Source organism: Cupressus sempervirens, chromosome 5 (assembly GCF_028749045.1).
Source record: "Cupressus sempervirens isolate cs-2001-9-10 chromosome 5, ASM2874904v1, whole genome shotgun sequence".
NCBI classification, from domain to species: Eukaryota; Viridiplantae; Streptophyta; class Pinopsida; order Cupressales; family Cupressaceae; genus Cupressus; species Cupressus sempervirens.
Genome location: NC_143122.1, coordinates 124,180,618 through 124,204,151, shown reverse-complemented (window position 1 = coordinate 124,204,151; position 23,534 = coordinate 124,180,618). Strand labels below are relative to the sequence as shown.

The following is a 23,534-nucleotide window of genomic DNA, read 5'->3' as shown; positions in this document are numbered from 1 at the left end:
AGAGTTATACTCAAACACAAAATTTCTCATTAAATATTGATTGAATTTATTACACTTGTTGGATGGGATCCAACCTTCCTTGTCTTCCCAAACTCTCAAAATGAAGGTATTCATCAAAATACTTGACCATCACTACCTATTCCTACATGAACTATTCCTTGACAATTGGAGGTCTCTTTGTTTTGCTTCCATGCACAACTCCAAACTGAATAACCCTCTTCGATTTGACCATATACAACCTTTTATAAGGCATTTGTTAGTTTACAACTATCTAACCACCTTTTAGACCAACTAAAACCTCTTTAGCAACTTCGAGTGCAATTTGCATCGTCTAGGAATGACTTTTACATATTTGTCAAGCTGACTTTGAAACTTGTAACTAACCATACCAACACCTCATCATGGACACTTAATGAGTTTTTGCATGATTTTTACTCTTTCATGGGTCATTTTGCAATTTTTGACCATATAGACCCAATTCAAGACCTAGTTGACAATTTGAGCAACTCTTCCACAACTTTAACCAAAATGGCTCATGGCCTTACAAACGGATCAAAATATATTTAATGCATATGTGTTAGACCAATTACAAAATAGATATCTTATTGTGACCCTTTTCCTCAATGTGATTAGGTGTCCTTGTGCCATAAATGAAGCTTGGAAATGGAGATATATGCATATAGGGTTGAATCCCACATCAATGTGCAATGGAAATGGGTGTTACAATTGCAGGGTGATAGTTTGTAATGCTTCAACGACAACCTGCACATTCACATATTTGTGGACAATTAGGTGCCACATAAACATCTCTACAATGCACACACATCTTATTTTGTCCAAGTGGTGTGGCTAGGTTCAGAATGGGCGGTGACAAGGTTAGGTAAGTGATGGCAGAAGGATAACATGGAATTTTGAGTCTAAGACTAAGGTAGGAGTAACGTTGAAGGATAATATCACTAGGGTGCAAAATTATACCATTAGAAAAACATCATTAGATATATTTATTATATTATGAGAGTATACATGATCTTGAAAATTCTTATTTGTTATCTTGAATCATTGTTCTAAAGATATCAAAGTAGCTTGTTTAGAGACTGATTGCGAATAACATAATCCTCACCTAGGCGGTTACCAATCAACATCTACAAATACCACCTCACCATAGTAAAAAGTATATAACTACCATAAATTGTCACTACCATATATATTCCCTAGTAGTTTATTTTTATTGGTTGAAGTAAAGTTTTACACACCAAAATGATTTTTATACATTTTAAAGTGTTTATAGAACAAGGCTCTAAAATACGTAAAGAATTTAGACATCTTTATGTAATTTAAATGAATTAATAATGATGAATATACTTGTAAAATAAATAACTATTTACGAACAAATATATACTCAAGAAGAGTTGCACAAAGAGTAGATTTCTTTTTAATTCTTTAATATGTTCCTTGGGAAAAACACAATGGGAAGATCACATCGGGGGTAAACAAAAACCTTGGCGTGGAGAAAAATCACCGGTTTCACTATTAATTATTGTTAATTCTTAAAAAGTCAATTAAGGCCAAAATTTGGAGATAGCTATCTTTAGTCTACTTTTTAATTCGGCTGCTTTGCTGTCCATATTTATGGAAAAATATGGTCATGTATGAAGACAAATTTCGTTACAATAAATTGATATTATGGACAAAATCAACAAATATTATTTTCTATCCATTTTCTTTAGCATTTATTGATAATCTGCCGATATATGACAATTTGAAAGTCTCTATCAAAAAGGTCACCAAATTTTAAAAGGGAAGAAACCCAAAACTGGTTTGAAATATTCCAATACAAGAAGCTACCGGACTTCAAATCCTCCATTGAATTCATTTAATAACATCTCATCACTCTTCCAGTCTACTGAAAATTTCATGTTCATATTCAGATGTATGCCTGGCCTCCTGACAATTTGTAGGACTCAATAAACACATTGGTGGGTGAGGAATAAGAGTTGAGTTTTACTCAGCTGACATGGGGAGATCATCAGGTGTTGGGTGTCTTAGAATCATCACATTTGGCCAGGACTCTAGAAGAGTTAGGCCCAGGAGAAATGGTCAGGAAGGGGGAGAAGTACAGGTTAGTTTCATCTTTTTTCTTTCTAACGACCTGAATACCTATTGAATTGTTCATTTGTTTAGGATGTGCTCTAAATAATTTCATTTAGTTTCAGTTCTTTCTGAAGATTTTTGGGCGTGGAAAATACCCGTTGAATTGTTCATCTGGTTTGGAGGCGCTGTAAAATATTTCAGCTGTTCTTGTGCGATTGAAACATGTCTGTTGATTTAATTTGATTATTTGGTTACTTTTTGAAAAACCCACGTTCATTTAGGAAGAATGCGTTTGGGTTCTGTAGATGTTCTGTTTTCACAGATAACTTCGACCCCTTCCACCGTCCAGCGAACTCCAATTGTGTCACATATACGTTGGATTATGTTTTTATTAGCTCATTTGCAGAGTTCATTTGAATCATTGAAATTGTGACAGATTTGTACACAATTTTCATGGTTTAAATAGCCGGGCAGGCTAAGCGGCAGTGTTCATTTGAATCATGGAAATTGTGACAGATTTATCTATTCCTATTGTTCAGGAATGCTAATGAGTTTCTGGATATTAAGCATATACGTTAATCAAAGAGGCAAGTTCTTGAAAAAGGAGAAATTGGTGTCAACAACCCGCTCGCAAGCTAGGACCTCTAGCAGATATCGTACTTTATCACGCTATATAGTAAGCTGTATATGAAGCCGCAGTACGTAAGATTATATTGGGCTTTAATTCCATTGATTTCTTCATTTTCAAGCATTGATTTTTGAGAGCCGGTTGTTGATCCCATTCGCCCTCACGTTTGAAGCACTGAAGAAATTTATTTAGATTATATAAATCTGTAGGTAAGGTCAGATCACATCATGGTCAGCATGCTTTCTAAACATTTGAGATCCGTTTGTGGGAAACAAGAAGGCTTTGCAGAAGTTCTATATTTGTGCCTCCTATGTTTTGACTTTATGAGCTCGCTCGAAATTAGGTCTTCCAATCATGCTTCTGCGTGTGCATTGAAACGTGTATGAATTTTAAGCCATCTTTTTTTGTGAGTTATTATTGTTTCTCCAGTGTTTAATGTAGGTGGATTTTATTTCCATCATTTCATTGGTCTGATTGAGATGTGTATGTGAAGCATGACCACTCCACTGCTATTCTTTGGTTTCTTGATCTAACCCATCTATTCATGACGAAGCATTGGTCTATGATATATAAGAATGTATTCTCATGACGATGTATGCATATTTTTTATAGTTCATTTGTATCTTGTGAAGCATCATTGTACTTCCAGCGTTTAAGTTCAGATTGGGTTTTTGTTAATCCCACTTATTTGTTCATTTTTGTTAGTTTTTAGAGGACCGCTGCAAATGTATTGGCACTGCCATAATGTCTGGTATGTATTTTTCAAATGTAGCATCCTCTTATATATAAGAGTCCTCTTATATATATATGAGAGTGAGTAAAGAATAGACATGTCCCTTCATGGGATATGTCTGTTTATTGACATAATCACAATCTTATGCTACAGTTTATCCGAGAGAAGCTACAAAACATCAACGATTTTGAAGTGACAACCCTCATTTCAATAATTTATATGTTCAGAATACTTGTATATATTTATTACAATTTTTTTGCAATTTTTAGAGCACCATCTCTTCTCCTCATTTAACCAATGAGCGGGTTTGTGAACCCATCCATCTTTTTGTTACAAAGCATTGCTCTCATTTCTAGTTTATATGTTTTCATATCACCAGTTAACCTATTATGTATTCGTGTTTCATTGTTTTAAGATGTTTGTATTTTGTGAACCATGTTTTCAGCTTCCTTGCTTTTTACTTGAAAGTAGGATTTGCTCTCACAATTTTCTTCACTTTGAAGCAATGTTGCACGGGAATAGCGGTACTTAGGGTACGGGTACAACTATTTTTCATAATAGGGGATGAGAGTACTTGGGTATGCCAAACTTCATTTTTAATTATTGTTTTATATTTATAGAAAATATGAAATTATGAGTCATGACAATGGTTTTTAAAAAAAATAACAGTGATAAAGTGTGCAAATATAATGTATTGTTTTCAGTTTCAGATTTGCTATTTGTGTATAATAATAATGTATGATAACTTTTTAGATGCATAACAAGAATAGTGATAAAGTTTGCAAATGTAATGTATTGTTTTCAGTTTCAGTTTGCTATATGTTTGTAATAATAATATACGATAAATGTTTACATGCATGACAGAGAAGGCAGACTTTAAACATGAACAAGAAGATCATAAATCATATGACAATGACATATTGCAAATGATACACTTCTGACTTGAACAGTGATAAAGTTTATTGTTAATCAATATTGTATAAAAGTTTCAAATTGATTAGGTATTGAATTAAGCTTGATAAACAACAAGCTGATATGCAAACAAAAAACTTAAAAATAAAAATAAAAAATCTTAATCAAAGTCCTTAGCTATGATGCTCTCCACCAAGTACCCGGTACTTGGGTACGTGGGTACGAGTACCAGGGGTGTGGGTACGAGTACCCATGCAACCTTGCTTTGAAGGATTTCCCAAATTGCAATGGTCTGTATATCTTGTGTTTCTACCCATTTATATATTCCATGAACACTTCAACATTTTAAGTACTTTATCTGGTAGATTGACTAGGTGAATTGTAGCATTCATCTTCATTTATGGAAATTTGTTCATGGGGAATGCACCCTCAAGTTTAGAACCTATTTAGGACTAGAATCCCTGTTTGAGAAGTTGATATTTTTCCTAAATTTGCCTGGGACTTGCTTCTGGTCCATCCGGTTGTAGCCTGCTTTGGCTGACATGTAAAGCATGCTCATTCAGGCTTTTACATTGGTCATTAACATGGCAATTGCTAAGGCTTTTCAATTATAGTCATTGAGTTTTATATTATCTATTTAGTATATGTGACCATCACCATTTAATATTCTGGCATATGCTACCAAGTGCTTGACTGTATCAATATTTGCAGAGGATTGATAATTCATTAATTCAAGTTGTTAGAGAGGTTCTATCCTCTTAAATGGTGTTGTATTTATATTTGTGATGTTGCTGCAATTTGGTGCTTTTTGATTAGAATGATGAGCACTTTATGCTGTATTTTGTATTTGCATGTTGTCATGCTTGTGATGTATGTAAAATATGATATTTTAGATCTAACACTTGTTCATCTTGTGATATTGCTATAAGGATGTAAGTGTGTAGTTTCTGAGTCAAATGTTTCAAGAGTAGTGGTTCACAAGAAACCACCTCTCACGAGAATGAATGAAACACTTGCATTCATTGCATCTAGGTGATGCTCATACAGGTGAAGCGCCGGGACCTCTAGGGAGATCACCCATCCACCATTCATCTGCCAATGTAGAAGCATCTGCTGCCACATATAGGTTGCTCGCAAGAGATTTGTTTGCCCATTGTGGATTGCTTTCTAAAAGAACAAGAGTTTACCTGTAGTAACTTTAGCATAGTGTCTTAATTATTTACAATGCACGTTAGGGATTATCAATCATTCTCTACAAGCTGCATTTAACTTTAGAATTGTTTGAATCATACGTTTATGGCAACTCTGCTTACACCAAATGCATGCCATCTTATGGAAATTTACACTGGTAATTAATCTCTTGGCTGGTTATATCACTATGAGTTTCAGTCATTGTGTACAAGATGAGTTGTTCTAGGAAGCCGTAATTCCTGGTATATGCTTGACGTATATCTCATCATGAAGCTGGCCTGTTAGGGACATTCTTTTATGTTTCAATGAAGAGCCACAGACACATGAAACACCTTAAAGTAGAGAACAAATAAATATGTTTTAGGAAAATCCATATAGCTTAGTGAGTTGTTTTAAGAATCACATTGCAACCTTGCTTTAGTTAATTCAAGTGTGGATCAGGATGGTAGTTGGCAAACACACATTTCACTTTTCAAAAGACTGTAGAAAGATGCTTTAAACTGTTTTAAATACATGCAGTTTCCATTTCAAATATGGCTATAAAGTAACATTGTATTGATTTTAGGAACATGAGAGTGGCAAGCCTAATGACATTGATATAAATATAATGAATATGTGAATCATTTCAATTTCCGAGAGATAGAATTTCATGGTGTTCTATAGCTATTTGATAAGTGCTTTAGATATTACTATAGTAAACCAAATTGTGGTGGGTGTTTGTGATAGTTTGATTTTTATCCATCATTTATTCTGATGGCTGCTTGGTCTGATAAAATACCAAGTGCAACTAGGTTGGCAATCTTATAGATGGCACTGACCTGCCTAGTTGATTCATTGTCGACTTTTTCTACATGTGATCTATGTCCATTGCAACAACATACATCAAACTTATCAATTATTTATTTAATTTACATAAATACAAAAGTATGACTTGCAACCTAAGTTCCAGAAAACCTACTTTTGAAGCATTGTTACGAGGAAACTTGGTGAAGGGACAGGACCCCATGCTTGTACCCATTTCTGCTGGTAATCACATTTTCATTCACATACTCCAGTATAGAGAGAAACAAGATTATGGTGCCCTAAAGATTGTCTCCAGATAGATGTTGACAACAAAATTCCAAATTTACTGAAATAAGTAAATTTTAAAATGACAACGTAAAGCATGGGGCGTACTCATTATTTTGTAAAAATTTCTGTCAGCTTTGGATATTTATTCTTTCCACCAAAATCCTTTGTTCTCTGTTTATGGTGATTAGTCTGTTTAGTCGGTTCATCTTTTATGGAAGTCCAGACATTTCTCAAATTATAATCTTTTAGGAAACACGAAGATAATGTTTTCCACCTGCTGTTTATCTGTTACCCTTGAGCATTGTTCCAGGTATTCAGTGGAAACTTTTGCAAATCTTGATAGAGCTCTTTTCTGTTGGCGATACAAAATTTCCTGGGAATCGTGGTTGGTGGCTAATGCCACTCCCTCTTGTTCTTTCTGGTCAGTCCATTGGATTCTTTGGGCTTATTAATTTGTTGTGACCTGCTACCGAGCAGGATCTGGATAAATTTTTAAACATATTTTATGCACAACAGTAGTTAGAGTCATTAACTGTGTACGGTGGCACTTAATGAGAAATAATTGTCAGAGGAGCTATTCTAGCACAAGTATTAGACTGCTATGAAGGACAATTAAATACGGTTGGCTAGATGTGAACATCGAGGTACATAATTTTGTTTTATATGGTAAAGACATAATGCCAGTCATCATGTTTTGGACACAGAATCATGGATTGGAAAATTCTGGCAATTTTTTGTGGTTTTATAGTATGGCTACATCATGAAAAAATATACGTACCACTTAATAGAAGCAGATGGCATATCTTTACTTTATAAGATCTCTGTCCATGTTCAGAGATGACTTGTATGGCAGATAGCATTGAAATTGCATTGGAACATCAATGGGGACCAATACAGGAATTGCATCTGAAATGGGTGCAGAAGTTGCTATATAAAATTCTGAATACTATATGGCTGTGTGCACCTGTGCAGATTGTCTACTAGGATGGATGTTACTTGCTGTAATGGCCATCCTGAAAGAAAGCTAAGTGCACAAAATGTTTCTAAACACTAACCTAGTGGGGGAGACAATGCAAAGTTTTCCTACAAATATTAACTAATACAGTAAAAGAAAAATATACAGAGAGAGATGATAAATCTTCATCAAGATTACCACAATGAACACATGATATATCTGGGGAAAACTGTTTCGGGAGAGAAACCTCACACTCCAAAAGCATAAAACTTTGTATCATGTGTACACAAATTAGTTAGAATTGTTAAGAATATTAACCAAGATAAACCTACAGGTCTGACAGTACAGACCGTACTTCCTCTTAATAGAAATATATTTCTAATGTTGGCATTTAATAATATATATCTCTCTCCTATAGGTGCCAAGTTAGGAAGGGTTATGTCCCTTGAGGGACATACCCTTTAGAAAGGATATATAAGTAGGTTGTAAATGTAGATTATAGGACACACAGTTACAGCAGTCTGCTCCTATAAGCATTTTATATCCTGCAATTTATATCTGAGATTCTCTATCACAATAAAAGGTTAAATTATTCAGTATTGTATCTGCATTATAATAAGCACTAATTTCATCAATATTCATACTACTTAGAAGATCATTCCCAGCATATAAGACTGGATTAAAAGTCTGATTAAGAGATAAGGATTTAGCAGAAACTTTACATGGTATCAGAGCTTTGGTAATCGAACCTAGGCTCTGCTAAATTTTAGTAATCAGACTTTGTACACATCAAGCAACAATCTTCTATCTTCCATGGCTTACACAATCAGACCCGAGGATAGGTTTGACGGGAAAGAGCACTTTGAAGCCTGGAAGTTCAGAATCATGATGATTTTTGAAGAGAACAATGTAAAATAATTCATTGATGGAGCATCCAAACAACCCCCAGTTGAACCTTACAAATCTATCGAGAGCAGAGGAAATAGAAAAGCTATTCAAATCATCTTGGATGGAGTTAAAAATGATATTGTATCTATGCTTACAAAACATCAAACTTCCTTTGATATGATAAATGCATTACGAAATGCCTATGAAGTAAACAATGCAACCAGGGTTCTTGCAGTAAAAAGGCAACTGAGTCACATTCAGATAAAGAAAGGAGAATCGATAAGTTCTTACTTCTTAAGAGTTGCCAGCATTAGAGATGAACTATCAAGCATAGGAACCATCATTAGTGACACAAAATTAACACTTATGGCTATAGATGGATTGCCAGATTCATGGGAGACATTCGCACAAGGAATAAGTGCCAGAGATCAGCTCTCGGACTTTAACAGACTCAAAAATGATTGTCTTCAAGAGGAATCCAGAAAAGTAAAGAAAGGAGGGAAACCAAAAGTAGAAGATGAAGAACTTCACGTTCTTAATACAAACTCCTACAAAGGCAAGAAGAAGCATTTCAAGAAGAAAAAGCGAATCAAAAGAATGGAAAGCCCAAGAAAGATCTATCTAAAATAAAGTGTTTCAAATGTGAAAAATTTGGACACTATAGGTCTAATTCTCCTGAAAATTCCAAACAACAGAGAAATTGTACAAATGTCATTAGAGAAGAAGATACTTATGATCCTGAGAACCGTGTTTTGTATTCCTCTATGAAATGAAATTTCAAATAAAGCATGGGTAATTGATAGTGGATCTTCTAGAGATATAACGGGATACAAAGAAACTCTAGATTCTTTATCAGAGAAGGTTAACGGTGAAGTTACCATTGGTGATAACTCAGCACACTCCATTGAAGGAATTGGAAATTGTACTTTGAAACTAAAATTAGGAAATATTGTTCTTCTTAAAGGTGTACTATATGTACCAGGGATTAAAAGAAACCATCAAGAAAGCAATGTTAATTGGTCAAAGAAAGGGATATTTGTATGAATTGAATACAGAATCTAATCGATCCATTCAAGCCCTAGTCCACGAAGCTGAAGATTCAAATGAAATATGGCACAGAAGATTAGGGCATCTAAATTTTAAAACTTTATCAACTATGGAAAAGATGATTATTGGATTACCCAAATTAAATAAAGACCACCCTAGTATTTGCAAAGGGTGTGGTCTGGGTAAAAGCACTAGAAGTCCCTTTCATGATAGTACTAAGAAAAGAAATAATGTACTAGAATTAATTCATTCAGATTTATGTGGACTTATGTCTGTTCCTTCTCTTGGAGGATTTTGGTATTATATCTTGTTCATAGATGACTTCTCTACGAAAACATGGATTTACTTTTTAAAAAGGAATCAAAAGAAATCCTACAAAGATTTAAAGAATTCAAAGCATTAACTAAAAAATTTTCAGGACATAAAATCAAAGCCCTGAGAATTGATAACAGAGGAGAATATAACTCAGACTTGTTTAAAAGGTTTTCTAAAGAATCAGGGATTAAGAGGGAGTATATTGTTCCTTATAACCTAGAGCAAAACGGGGTAGCAGAAAGAAAGAATAAGACAATTATAGAAGCTGCTAGGGCTATGATTTTTGACCAAAACCTAGAATATTATCTTTGGGCAGAAGCCTCTTGTACTGTTGTATGTATTCAAAACAAAAGTCCTCACTCCTATCTTAAAGATAAAATACTTGAAGAAGTATTTACTAAAGTAAAACCCAATATAAGTCATCTTAGAATTTTTGGATGTCTTGTATATATGAATGTTCCAAAAGAAAAGAGAACCAAGTTAGAACCCTCTAGGAGGAAAGGTATTTTTGTAGGGATTAGTGAAACTTCTAGAACATATAGGATTTTCATACCTGGATAGAAAACTATTGAACTTAGTAGAGATGTAATCTTTGAAGAAGATCTTGCATTCAAAAGAGTCATAAGTTTTGATGAACCATCTCCTTTATCTAGTTCTGAAAGAAATAGTGAATTTGGGTCCTAGAGGGAGAACTTAGAAGAAATCGAAGATGAAATTCAAAATATGAACCTTGAAGAAAATTCAAAGAAAACACTACTTTGGGCCATTAAAATAGTTGAAGCAGCTTAAGATTTTGCTGCACCTTCTTGAATAGTCAGAGAAAGCAAAAGACCTAAAAGATTCTCTGGTTATATAGCTAACATAAGTGATTTATCCAAAACAGAGCCAACCAATCCCTTTGATGCTATTAAACATACGGCTTGGAAAGAAGCTATGATAGAAGAATACCAATTTATCATGAAAAATAATGTTTGAGAAATTGTTCCAAGACCTAAAGGAAAATCTGTCGTTTCTTCCAAGTCGATATTTAAAATAAAGCATGCTGCTGACAGTAGTATTGAGAAGTATAAAGCCAGATTTGTAGCGAAAAGATTTTCTTAGAAAGAAGGGATTGATTATGAAGAAACCTTTGCTCATGTTGCCAGATATACCTCCGTAAGAGCAGTCTTAGCAATTGCCGCATCAAAAGGATGGAAGGTACATTAGATGGATGTGAAAACAACATTCCTAAATGGAAAGATTTCAGAAGAAGTATATTTGGAGCAACCTGAAGGATTTGAAACTCCTGATCCTAACGCCTTTGTTTGCAAGCTCAAGAATGCTCTCTATGGGCTTAAATAGGCTCCCAGGGCCTGGTACGAAAGAGTTGATAAGTATCTCACCAGCTTAGGATTCTCCAAGAATGAAGATGATTCAAATTTATATTATAAAAGAGATAAAGATGATATGGTATTCTGATACTGTATGTTGATGATATACTAATAACAGGTGATGACCATCTCATAGATTAGTGCAAGAAAGATCTAACTAGAGAATTTGAGATGAAAGATTTGGGACTCCTTCATTACTTCCTAGGACTGAAAGTACGACAGAATTCTGATAGTATCATACTAAATCAAGGGAAGTATACATCAAATATTTTAAAGAAATTTGGAATGTGGAATTGCAAACCTATGTCTTCTCCAGTGGAGACTAATCTACATAAACTCAAAGAAGCAGCTGTAGAATCACCATCTATAGATTCTACTCTCTACAAATAGATGATTGGGTCTCTTATGTACTTAGTAAATACAAGACCAGATATTTGCTATGTAGTTAATGCCTTAAGTCAGTTTATGTGTGAATTGAAGGAGATTCACCTAGTCGCAGTTAAATACATTGTGGGATACTTACAAGGCACTCTTAATCTCGGACTCAAATATGAGAAAGTTGCTTTAGGCTTACATGGTTCACTGATTCAGATTGGGGTAGAAGTGTTAAAGACAAGAAAAGTACTTCAGGATGTTGTTTCAGTTTGGGATCAACAATGATATCTTGGATATGTAGAAAGCAATATTCAGTAGCATAGAGTTCCATAGAAGCCGAATACATTGCAACAACGATGGCCTCTCGAGAAGCAATATGGCTGAGGAAGTTACTTGTGGGATAATTTGGGCAAGCTATGAATCCCACGATTATTCATTGTGACAATCAGAGTTCCATCAAGCTCTCAGAGAATCCAGTTTTCCATGACAGGTCCAAGCATATTGAAATTCCTTACCATTATGTAAGAGATATGGTAGACAGGAATTTTGTAAAATTGGAATACATTTGCACTGTAGATCAGACAACAGACATATTCACCAAACTTCTATTTAGAGTGAAGATAGAACACTTCAGGAGGAGACTTGGTATGGTTGAGTTGTAATCCATTTGTACTCTCTTGATTATTAATAAAATAATTTTATTTTGTCAGGCTATTGACTATTATGGCTCCACCATTTGTATTCATTATATTAAGAGGCGACGATCTCTGAAAATGATGAACACTTGTACAAAACATTATGAGAGGTGACGATCTCTTAGATAATGTGCTAAATAGTAGAGTTCTACTATAAGATCTAGATGAGTTCAAGATCATATTGTGATGTTGACATTGCTATGTTCATGGGTCACAAATTGGATAAAGGAAGAATCTTAGTATTCTCCAGGTTTATCCTGTATTCTGGTAGATCTTAAAACTCAAGATCATGTTGTGATATGGAAATACCAGTTTCTATGAAATCATAACTTGGATAAATGAAGAGATTACTCTTTAGATTTATCTTGTATAATATCACTAGTGGTAGTGATTTCTCATATCACAGATTTAGTAATATAACTTTGTATCATGTGTTCTATGATACCACATACTAAGAAGAGACAGACATATATAGAGTATTAATTCTTGCTTATTCATTTGTATTGGTGTTGCTAGATATAATATCTCGCTGTAGGATTATTAGTTTAAGAGGGAGTGTTAAGAATATTAACCAAGATAAACCTATAGGTCTGACAGTATAGACCATACTTCCTCTTAATAGAAATATATCTATAATGTTGGCATTTAATGATATATATATATCTCTCTCCTATAGTTGCCAAGTTAGGAAGGGTTATGTCCCTTGAGGGACATACACTTTAGAAAGGATATATAAGTAGGTTGTAAATGTAGATTATAGGACACACAGTTACAACAGTCTGCTTCTATAAGCATTTTATATCCTGCAATTTATATTTGAGATTCTCTATCACAATAAAAGGTTAAATTATTTAGTATTGTATTTGCATTATAATAAGCACTAATTTCATCAATATTCATACTACTTAGAAGATCATTCCCAACATATAAGATTGGATTAAAAGTCTGATTAAGAGAAGGATTTAGCAGAAACTTTACAAGAATACAATGATAGCACTAGGCTTCTTAATCAGGCGTACACTACAACCAATCCTACTCTTGGAATGATTCTGGCAGTTCCTCATCAAACTTGATACATTGAGTTCTCCAAGACCTCCAGTTTATGAAGAAACCAATTAAGGAGGCAAGTCCAAAATGGATGGGTTGCTCAAAACAAGTAGCACATTTCCCAACTACCTGTAGGCATGACTTGTACATTATCATTTTATATCCCTTCCACATACCTCCAAACATGGGTTCCCAAAATTTACTTTTATAAGGTATGGTAGGTGTTCTTATACACCTAACAATTGTCATAATTGATAGCACTTATAGTTGTTAGAAAGAGTGTCATAACTTGTTGGAGTTTGTAGCTACGATAGAGATCTTTATCTCTAGGTGTTTAATACTATTATGCTCACCTTTAGCTGAAAAGGACATTTATTATTAATTGTAATATTAAATATTAAGACATGTGTCATACAACATGCGTTGAGGCATGAAAATACAAAGAGTTGTACTTGAAAAGAAAGAGTCATGTTTTGGGAAACTCTAGAGACCTTCTATTGTAATGTGAAGAGTCTCTCCTTTTGTTATATAAAGTGATCTTTTATTGTGTGGCTGGGTTTTTCCCTTCATTCTAGAAGGGTTTTCCCAGGGTATTTCTGTGTGTCTCATGTATCTATTTTGGCTATTCATTATTTTTGTTTATTATTGTTTTCTAGACAAATATCCAACGTTGTTCCAGAACTTGTTTAGATAATAGCATTGAAGGAAGTTGATCTACTCTCTTGTGATTTTTTTATTTTATTTGGTAGCTTTAGATGGGGTCAAGCAAAAATCGAAGAAGCTGTGAAATCTTGTAGCACTAATTATCTCTACTACTCAGAGTCAGAGTTACTTGTTCTTTGAAGATTGGGTAGTTATTTATGAAATAAAGTGGAGCTGCATTGAGGGTGATTACTGTGTGGAGTCATAAGATGAAGCTATGTTTTATAGGAGTTGGGTGTATTAATTAATGTTGTATGATAATCTTTATAAAAGTGTTGATCGCTTGTTCTTAGTGTGTTGCAATTAGTTGGTTATGGATAACCAAGTGAAATAATTTTCTGGGTTGAGCTATGCTAAAGTTATGGTAGTCTTTGAGCAGAGTCTCAACAAAATTGTACATATATTTTAAAGAGGCGTTGAGTCTGATAATGAAGGTTGTGTTGACTATCCTTCGATGTTCGAAGTTGTAAAATATATTGGATGAAAGGAAAACATGAGTATGAATGTAATTCAAGTGTGCGATGTGTTGACTATTATCCCAATAGTTATTGCTTAAGGGCATCGATCCTTTTCTTTGATGCCCCTTTGTAACGCCTGTCAATTCACCTTTGGGTGTGTCTTTTAAATGTTAATTAATGCTTTGAATGTTAAATTATAATGACAGTCTGCTTTTCCATATCGTGATTCAGCTTTGCCAATTTATCGTGCTCTAAATGTTTTGAGGTGTATCGCATATTCATCATGCGTTGTTGCCTTGGCTCCGTTGCATCATTCCTTGTTTAATGTTTGGTCAGTTATGGTTCCTTCGGGTTGGCTTTGTTTTGTCTTCTCCCTTTGTCGGACTCTTCCTCCTTTCCTTTTCTTGAGAACCGATATCAGTTGGTAAAAATCTTGGTCCCTATTCAGGCATCAAGCTTCTTCTCCAAATTTAGAGTATATTGTTCTTAGTGTGAATAGACCTCTTCAGAAAAAGGCTAACGAAAGTTCTTGAAATAACGTATGATGGCAAGTAGAGATATTCACAGGTTTACTCGATTTTTTTGAGTAATTGTCCAATTGGCAAAGGGTGTGTCATGTACAACCTTGAGCGACACAGGAAGATCTTCCCCTTGAAATCCATGGAGGAAAATGATCATAGGTTCACTCTTGAGCTTTGAACTGACATTCTTTTTGTAGTTGATTTGTTAGACACCATAAACCTCGACAAAAGTTTTTTACTCAATTAGATTTTGTGAATGAAAGAAGATGCGACCTCAAGATTCTCCTGAAAATTTGATAAAATCATTGAATATTCCCAACATTGCAGACCTGTGTGGACATGTGGCTGAAAGTTTTTTTGTTTTTCCCTTGTGCATGACTTTAGATACATTTACAGGGATGTCATCTTAAAGGGCATTAAGTTAACAGGAGTTGAAGATTTTGGTGTTGGCTTAGTTGATACCCACTTTAAAGATCCCTGGGAAATGCTCGCTTTTTAGGGGCTTTGAATGTCCTTGCAATTTATCATATGGAGCTTAACTTGGGTGTGTGTTCCCTAGAGATATGCTCCAAGAACTCTGGTGGTTGCATGGAAAAGCACCATGTCTCTGTGAGCAAAAATGGAGATAAAAATCCTAGAGATAAGTTGTTTTTTTAGTATCCTTGGATATTGTTTAATTTATTACCAAGTACAATTCATGCTATATGAAGCTGCAAACAGAGAGTAATAGATCGCCATCAAGATAGAGATAAGTATTCTATGTATCAATCATGAATTTTTATATCTGGTAATAGTGTTTTCTTTTCATTTTTTATCTCTATATGATAGATCAATCTTATTAATCTCTCTCGCTTAGAGGATGCAAGAAGTATCAATAAGATGAGGATGTTGCTTAATTGAATTAATGATACATAATTGCATATGAGATTCAGAGGGAGCTTGGGATGTTTAGCTTCAAAGGGAGTTGTTCTTGGTTGAGGAGTCTTTATAGTATCCCTTCCTTTCTTATTCATACTTTTAATGATTGTGGTATTTTAGATTTCGACTCTTGTTGGAAACAAGTCTCAGCTATGACTTTCTTTTTTATTATGAGTTTTAGTTATTGGGAAATTGCAGGAGCATCGTGCATCAAATAATAGAAGGGGGCATGATATATTTATTACAAAAAAATAAAATTGGAGAGAGAAAGTGATGAAATTTGGAAGGAAATTTTTTTGGAGGAGAAAGTGACAAAAATTAGAAGGAAAAAAAAGGAGAAAGAAAGTGACAAAAATTGGAAGAAAATAAATTAAAAAAAATAAAATAAATTAATAATAAATGTAACTTGTGGCTTGAGGATTTATTTAATGTAACTTGCTAGGCCGACTTGTGGCTTGTTTTAGTATAAGTAGAGGGTCTTGTCTTCTCATTATTCATTATTCAACATGAAGGAAGTTAGCTAGAGAGAGGAGTAGTTGAGCAAAGCGAAGTTTGTGAGAAAAGCTAGAAGATGTGGCTTGGGAAACAAGAAAGTTGCTTGGAGGCTTGTGAGCACAAGTTTAGATTCTTCTTGGGGTTTTCTACTAGAGTGTGGATTTGGGCTAGCTAAGATTTGGATCTTGTGAGGTTTTGCAAAATTACTATTGTAATTTCTTATGTATTTGGCTGTAACCTGGAAGGCCTTACAGTCGGGCATATTCGATGTAAATTTTATGATTCTATTATGTGAGTTGGCATTATTTGGATCTAAATCTTTGTGTTATTTTTATACTTCCATTGTTTGGTCATTTGCTGGGGGCTAGGACATCTCCTTGGGGGATTCTCTTGCCTTGTATTGTGTCAAATGGTATCAAAGCAAGTTTTCCCAAGTGCGTAGACAGATCACCGAAGTTGAGGTAGTTTGCACTAGGACTTGGGGTGAGGTCTATTAGAGCAAAGGTTGATCTTGTGGTGGATTGTTCTTTTTGGAGTCCAAGATATCTTTTTCGTGAGGTAGCAGGTTGTAGTTCTGACTCACAATTGCAGAGGACTCGTAGATGGATCTTGATATAAAAAGATGGTTGCAAAGATGGAAGGTTGATCTTTTTGAGTGAAGATTGGATTTGGTTGGAGATTTGTTGCTGAGGGTTTGCGAAGATCTTGGAAGATGCCTCCAAGAAGCTTGGACCTTGGGATGATTGCAGATCTCTGTGATGTAGTGGAGAAGAACATTTTAGAGATGTTGGCTCGGTTGGAAGCTAGTTTGATCGATCAAGTTAAGGAAGGGATAGTTGAGTTTCGCAGAGATTTATGGAGTCGGAGTTTACCAATCTAGAAGAAAGTGGTCTGGCCAATTAAGATGATTGTGTAGAGAATAAGACAATTTGTTGTTGAGGAAAAGGTAAAGGATGTCTTTGCTGAAGCTGCAGAGGTATGTATGGTTGGTTTTGTTGATCAGTTTGTGGAATTTGATATGAAACTTGTAGAGCAAATTGCAGTTGTTGCTGAGATACTTGAGCTTACAGAAGAGATTTCTTACCTTATTGAGACTGGAAAGGAGATTTGTTTTCACGATCAGTTGGTTGGGTCTGACATGAAAATTGCAAAGCATCTTATTGTGGATGATGAGATTGCTGATTATGGGGATTTACATATGGATGAGGATTTGCATATGGTTGCTGATATGGACCTGCATTCATATGTCGCTATCGAGATGATTGAGGATGTATTAGTTATTGTTGATATGGTTGATATAGATGTTGTTATTGATAAGGAGTTGGATGTTGTTGATGTGGTTGAGGATCTACATGATACTATGGATCTGCGTGTTCCTGATTTGCTTGTGTTACAAGGATTGTTGGCAAAGCATTATGTTCAGTTTGTTCCTAGGAGTGAGCATGTTGATTGGGTTGCTGAGCTTCATTCGATTTAGGTGTTTGTATGGATGAAGTTGAGATGGTTGGTGTACAGATTTGTTCTTTTGTCTGGGATGGATTGGAAACCTTTGGTGAAGATGAAGTTGGTTGGAGAATTTTCTTTTGGCATCAAAATCTGGGACATACTTTTCTATCTACCTGGGGAGTCTGATGTAGGAGCATCTTGCATCATATAATAAAAAGGGGCACGATATATTTATTACAAAAAAATTCAGAGAGAAACTGATGAAAATTGGAAAGAAAAAATAATTGGAAGAGAAAGTGATGAAAATTGGAAGAGAAAATAATAATAATAATAATAAATAATAATAAATGTAACTTGTGGCTTGAGGACTTATTTAATGTAGCTTGCTAGGCTGACTTGTGGCTTGGTTTGTATAAATAGAGGGTCTTGTCTTCTCATTATTCATTATTCATCATGAAGGAAGTTAGCTAGAGAGAGGAGTAGTTAAGCAAAGCAAAGTTTGTGAGCAGAGCTAGTAGTTGTGGCTTGGGAAACAAGAAGGTTGCTTGGTGGCTTGCGCGCACAATTTTAGATTCTTCTTGGGGTTTTCTACCAGATTGTGGATTTTGGCTAGCTAGGATTTGGATCTTGTGAGATATTGCAAAATATTGTAATTGCTTATGTATTTGGCCGTAACTCGGAAGGCCTTACAGCCATGCATATTGGATGTAAATTTATGATTCTATTATCACGTAATATCTCAACATGATCACATCATGGACTCTCTACATGATGTTCACTATGAATCTCTCATGAGTGAAAGAGTTATCAGGTTAACCTTATAACTTTAATAATTTCCCAATAAATAAGACTCATAATAAAAAAAAAAAGTCATAGCTGCTATGAATCTCTCATAAGTGAAAGAGTTATTAGGTTAACCTTATAACTTTATTAATCTCTGATGCAATCCAAGGTTTAGTGGGATAAATATGAAAAGACAAGGAATACTTGGCAGTCTCCCTCAAATATTTGGATGCTTTATTAATTGCATCTTAATGCACTTGTCCAAGATTAGCCATGTATCAACTTAGGACCCCCATTGCTTGGGCAATGTCTTGTCTAGTATAGGCCATAACATACATAATACTGCCAATAACAATTGCATATGGTAGATTGGCCATGTCCTTTACCTTAGTAGGAGATTTTGGACAATCCTCCATAGATACCTTTGTTCCCTGAACATCAGGAACTGTCATGGATCTACAAGTTCTCATGCTGAATCTTTCCAACGTTGAATTCACATACTTTGGCTTAACCAGAGCTTTCTATTAGCTATTTTGATCTTTATCCACATAATGTACCTACTTGCACCCAAATCCTTTTTCAAGTCAGAAATCAAATATCCATCCCCAAACAATAACGTATCATTTACATACAATGGAATAATGAGAATGCAACCATTATCAATTTTGAAAGTAAATACAATGATTGGATTTAGACCTCTAAAATCCTAAACTCAACACACTAGTATCAAACCTTAGGCACCACATCTTAGGAGACTATTTCAGGTGATACAAAGACTTATCTAACTTGCAAACTAGAATTTCTTTGCCTTTCACCATGAGATTTTTCTCCTTTGACATATTGGCTTTCTTCCTCCAAATCATCAGGAAGGAATGTTGTCTTCACATCCATTTACTTGATTTCTTAGTCATTAGTTGTAGCAATATCAAGAGCGGAATGGGTTTTAACTTTGCAACAGGAGAGAAATTCCACCATGATCCATTCCCTCAACTTGGGAATACCCTTTTGTAATCACTCCCATTAGGACCTAACTTTTTGAACACCCGTTTACATCCCATAGGCTTATATCCTTCAAGCAATAGTCCCAGGTGCCAAGTATTCTTCTTCTTCAAAGAAGGCCTCTCTTCGTCATGGCTTTTATCTAGGAATAAGCATCACTCATACACAGGAACCTCTCTAACAAAAATCAAAGTAAAAGTACAACTATTGAATAGCCAAAGCTATTTAGTTATTGCTTGATTCTTGTAGACCTCCACAAAGATTGAGGTTGAGGTTCTTCTTCTTTTGAAATTTCAAAGTCACTATTTCTCATGTCCATTAGGAGCTTATAGTCCCTTTTTCTCAGGGGTAAGGGAACCTGAAATATCTCCTTATTTAGTTTCTCCTCTTCCTCTGGCTACAACTCAACAATGGAAGGTTTTGTTTCTTAGAATATAACACTTATACTATAGAGAGCCTTTTTAGTCATTAAATTCCAAAGCTTGCAACCTTCTACATTAATAACATAGCTGATAAAGATGCACCTAAATGACTTGTTCTCCAACGTAGATCTTTCTCATTTGGCACATGAGCAAATGCCATGCAATCAAATATTGTGAGATGTCTCATTGAATGCTTCTTTCTTGACCACCTCTCCATAGGTTTCTTATTAGCAAGGCATTTGCTCATTGAATGCTTCTTTCCTGACTACACCTCCATAGGTTTCTTATCAACAAGAGCTGATGTAGGAGATCTTTCAACCAAATAGCAAGCGGTAGCTACAATTTTGGCCTAAAAATTTGTTTGAGGCCAACACCACTAAGTATATTCCTAGCCCTCTCCATCAATATCCTATCCATCCTCTCTGTAACTCCTTTTGCTTCTGCGAAAATAAGCAAATGCCCTTCTACTATAGTCATCAATAAATAAAACAAAGAATATAGATCTAGAAATTGAAGAAACTCTTATTGGACCATAATTATTAGAATGTACCAAATCCAACAAATCAGTTGACTTGTGAGAATTGGAATAAAATTGAACATGGTTTTGTTTAGCACAAGAACTTGAGATTACAATCATCAAACCTCTCATCGAGGCATTTTTTCTTTAGGGTTTTGAGACCCCTTTGACCAATGGGACCAAGTCTTTGGTGCCATAACATTGTCTTTTCTGTTGGGAGCTTCAACTCCAAGGCATTGGCACCCTTAGGTACCTAGAAATTACAACCATCAGATGTAGAGTCAACATGTCTCTTCACAACTACTCTGAGGGTGAGGATGAATAGTCCAATACAATTGCATTGAACAATGCATGGTGCCAATCCAAACACCTTTAGAAAGTACCAAAAACCCTCTAGTCATCTTGCACTGACCTTGTGAGAAAACAATCTGCACACCCACATCACTCAAGAGTCAATATATACACCAAAAGTATGGTGAGCTGAAACCCAGGATATGTAGAACACCATTGATCCTCTTCACCATCAAGGAATCTGATCTTGACTCTTCCACAGCCAATAATCTTCAGATGAAAGTTATCACTAAGATACACCTTCCCACCATCATATTTCTCATACTTCATGAGCCACCCCTAATGTGAAGGCATGTGAAAAGATGTACCCGAATCTATCAGCCACACATCTTTTCATGTGAAAAGATGCTCCCAAATCTATCAGCCACATATCTTTTGATACATTGGCTGCCAAGGCTATGACAAATGATTCAGTCTTATGCTGAGAGGACTTGTCTGAATTTGAATTGGAGAGATTTCTTTGATGAATTATCAAGCATGGCATTAGCTAAGTATTGTAACATACACCCCTCTTTTAAAAAAAACAAATCTTTGCTGATGAAAATTCACAACATAGACTTGCAAAATAGTGGTGCTCTGCTGTCAAAAGGTCTGATATAATCATACACAAAATGATGGCAAGACATGAAATGGATATACATGTAGAATGTTCACATGAAATACCTTGAAACAGAGATGTAAATTGAATGTTACATTCTGGACTATCAGGTAGGAACTGCTGCAGATCTTCCATTTACACTTTCCAAATCAAGGCAGCCATTAGGCATATCAAATCCACACCTCCAATCATGCTTAGGACGCCTTCCAATGACAGATCAGCACTACACTAACCCATCAGTCTCCAAACAGCCTCTATTTACCAGGAATGGATGGGAAATAGAGCTGTCATAGGGTTTCATTAAATAAGCAGGTCTGTAATTTAGTGATGCAGGTCATAGTAGTCCCAGAAAACATTCAATAACTTACTCCAATCTTGCTAGCGCACCTTCCAAGGTTGTCAACTGGCACCAACATACCCAGCATTATTCCATTGCCCTCAAATAACTAAATATTTCAACTGAGCAAACTGATAATTTGCATTTCAGTTATCAACCACTGAGAATGGTGCTGAAATGACAGGTTTGACTAGCTCTAAATACTCACCACCTCCAAAAACCTTCACTAGCTCAACAAGAAATAGTTGTCACTTTTTTTTGAAAGAAATACCTCAGAAATCAAGGCATTTCTGTCTGCTAACCCTTAAACTTAGTTCCAGTTAAAAAGGGCAAATGGTATGGCCCTTCTAAAATTTTGCGCAACCTGCGTCTCAGAAAATCCCTTTAAAGGAGTTGCCCAGTATCAACAACCACAATATACACAACCCTGAATGATCTCCGGCCCTGGAGATCAACTTTTTAAGCATGCATAAGTGGTATGGCCAGCTAGGATGCACATCCGATCCTCAAACAGCTTGACCAGCAAAAACATCTTGAGAATGCATTAGATACATAAGAATTCTTTGCAAGTGAACAGTAAAATCATTCCATAATCTGCAAGTCAAAACACCAAGAAAATCTTCATTGCTGAAACTCCAATCTGTGACTTTGTCAAGAATCAAGATGGTTCCTGATGTAGAAACACTGCTAACCAGCTAGGGATCATCTTTCAAAATTGAAGACAATTATCCAATGAGGGTTTTTGTCCTCACAAGATTCGAGGTAATACACATAGGCTCAATTTATGTGTATTCTTCAGCATTCAAAATGGGAGTGGAAACCTCTTTTTGTAGTTTTGGAGGGAAAATAAGGCCATTTGATATTTAAATAACTCATTTCCCACCACAGGCACATTTCGAATTAATAAAATAAATTGATAAGTTCCCTTTCCTTAGGTGTCCGCTTGAGGGGACCTAATGTGATTTTATAAAAACATTTAAATGAAATAATATAACATTAAGGTTTAAACATTAGAACGGAATGTATATTTAAATACTCCCGTCTAAGTTGTTAAAAGCATTTGATAAGTAGGAGGTATTTTCCACAGCAAGCCAAATTGTGATATTGCTATTAGGATTTAATTGTGTAGTTTTTTGAGTCAAACTCATTGACCCATGTTTCATGAGTAGTGGTCTACATAATCTGTCATGAGAATGAATGGAACACTTAACACTTATTAGATCTAGGCGATGCTCACAAAGGTGAAGCACCGAGACTTCTTGGGAGGTCACCCATCCCAATACTACTCCAGCTTGAGCGCACTTAACTACGTTGTTTCTTCCATGGTTAAACTCACTATTCTTGCAACCCCATTTGCAAAATCATCACCAAGTTTTGTGCCTTATGAACCATTCTTTAGAAAGCCCGTTAAGCTCATCAATTGATAAGTAGGAGGTATTTTCCATAGCAAGCCAAATTGTGATATTGCTATTTGGATTTAACTATGTAGTTTTTTGAGTCAAATTCATTGACCCAAGTTTCATGAGTAGTGGTTTACATAACCCATCTCTCATGAGAATGAATAGAACACTTAACACTCATTGGATCTAGGTGATGCTCATAGAGGTGAAGAACTGAGACTTCCCAGGATGTCATTCATCCCAATACTACTCCAGCTTGAGTGCGCTTA

At 35.2% G+C, this 23,534-nt stretch overlaps 1 protein-coding gene across 1 annotated transcript in view; it reads left to right on the top strand.

Annotated features, from left to right (window-relative positions):
- Positions 1 to 1,680: 1,680 nt before the first annotated feature.
- Positions 1,681 to 23,534, top strand: part of LOC149554822 (uncharacterized) — a 56,258-nt gene continuing 34,404 nt past the window's right edge. The window contains exon 1 of the mRNA XM_089828835.1: positions 1,681 to 2,119. Within this exon, the coding sequence (XP_089684961.1) occupies positions 2,015 to 2,119 (105 nt within the window). The 5' untranslated portion in view covers positions 1,681 to 2,014. The remainder of the gene's footprint in view (positions 2,120 to 23,534) is intronic.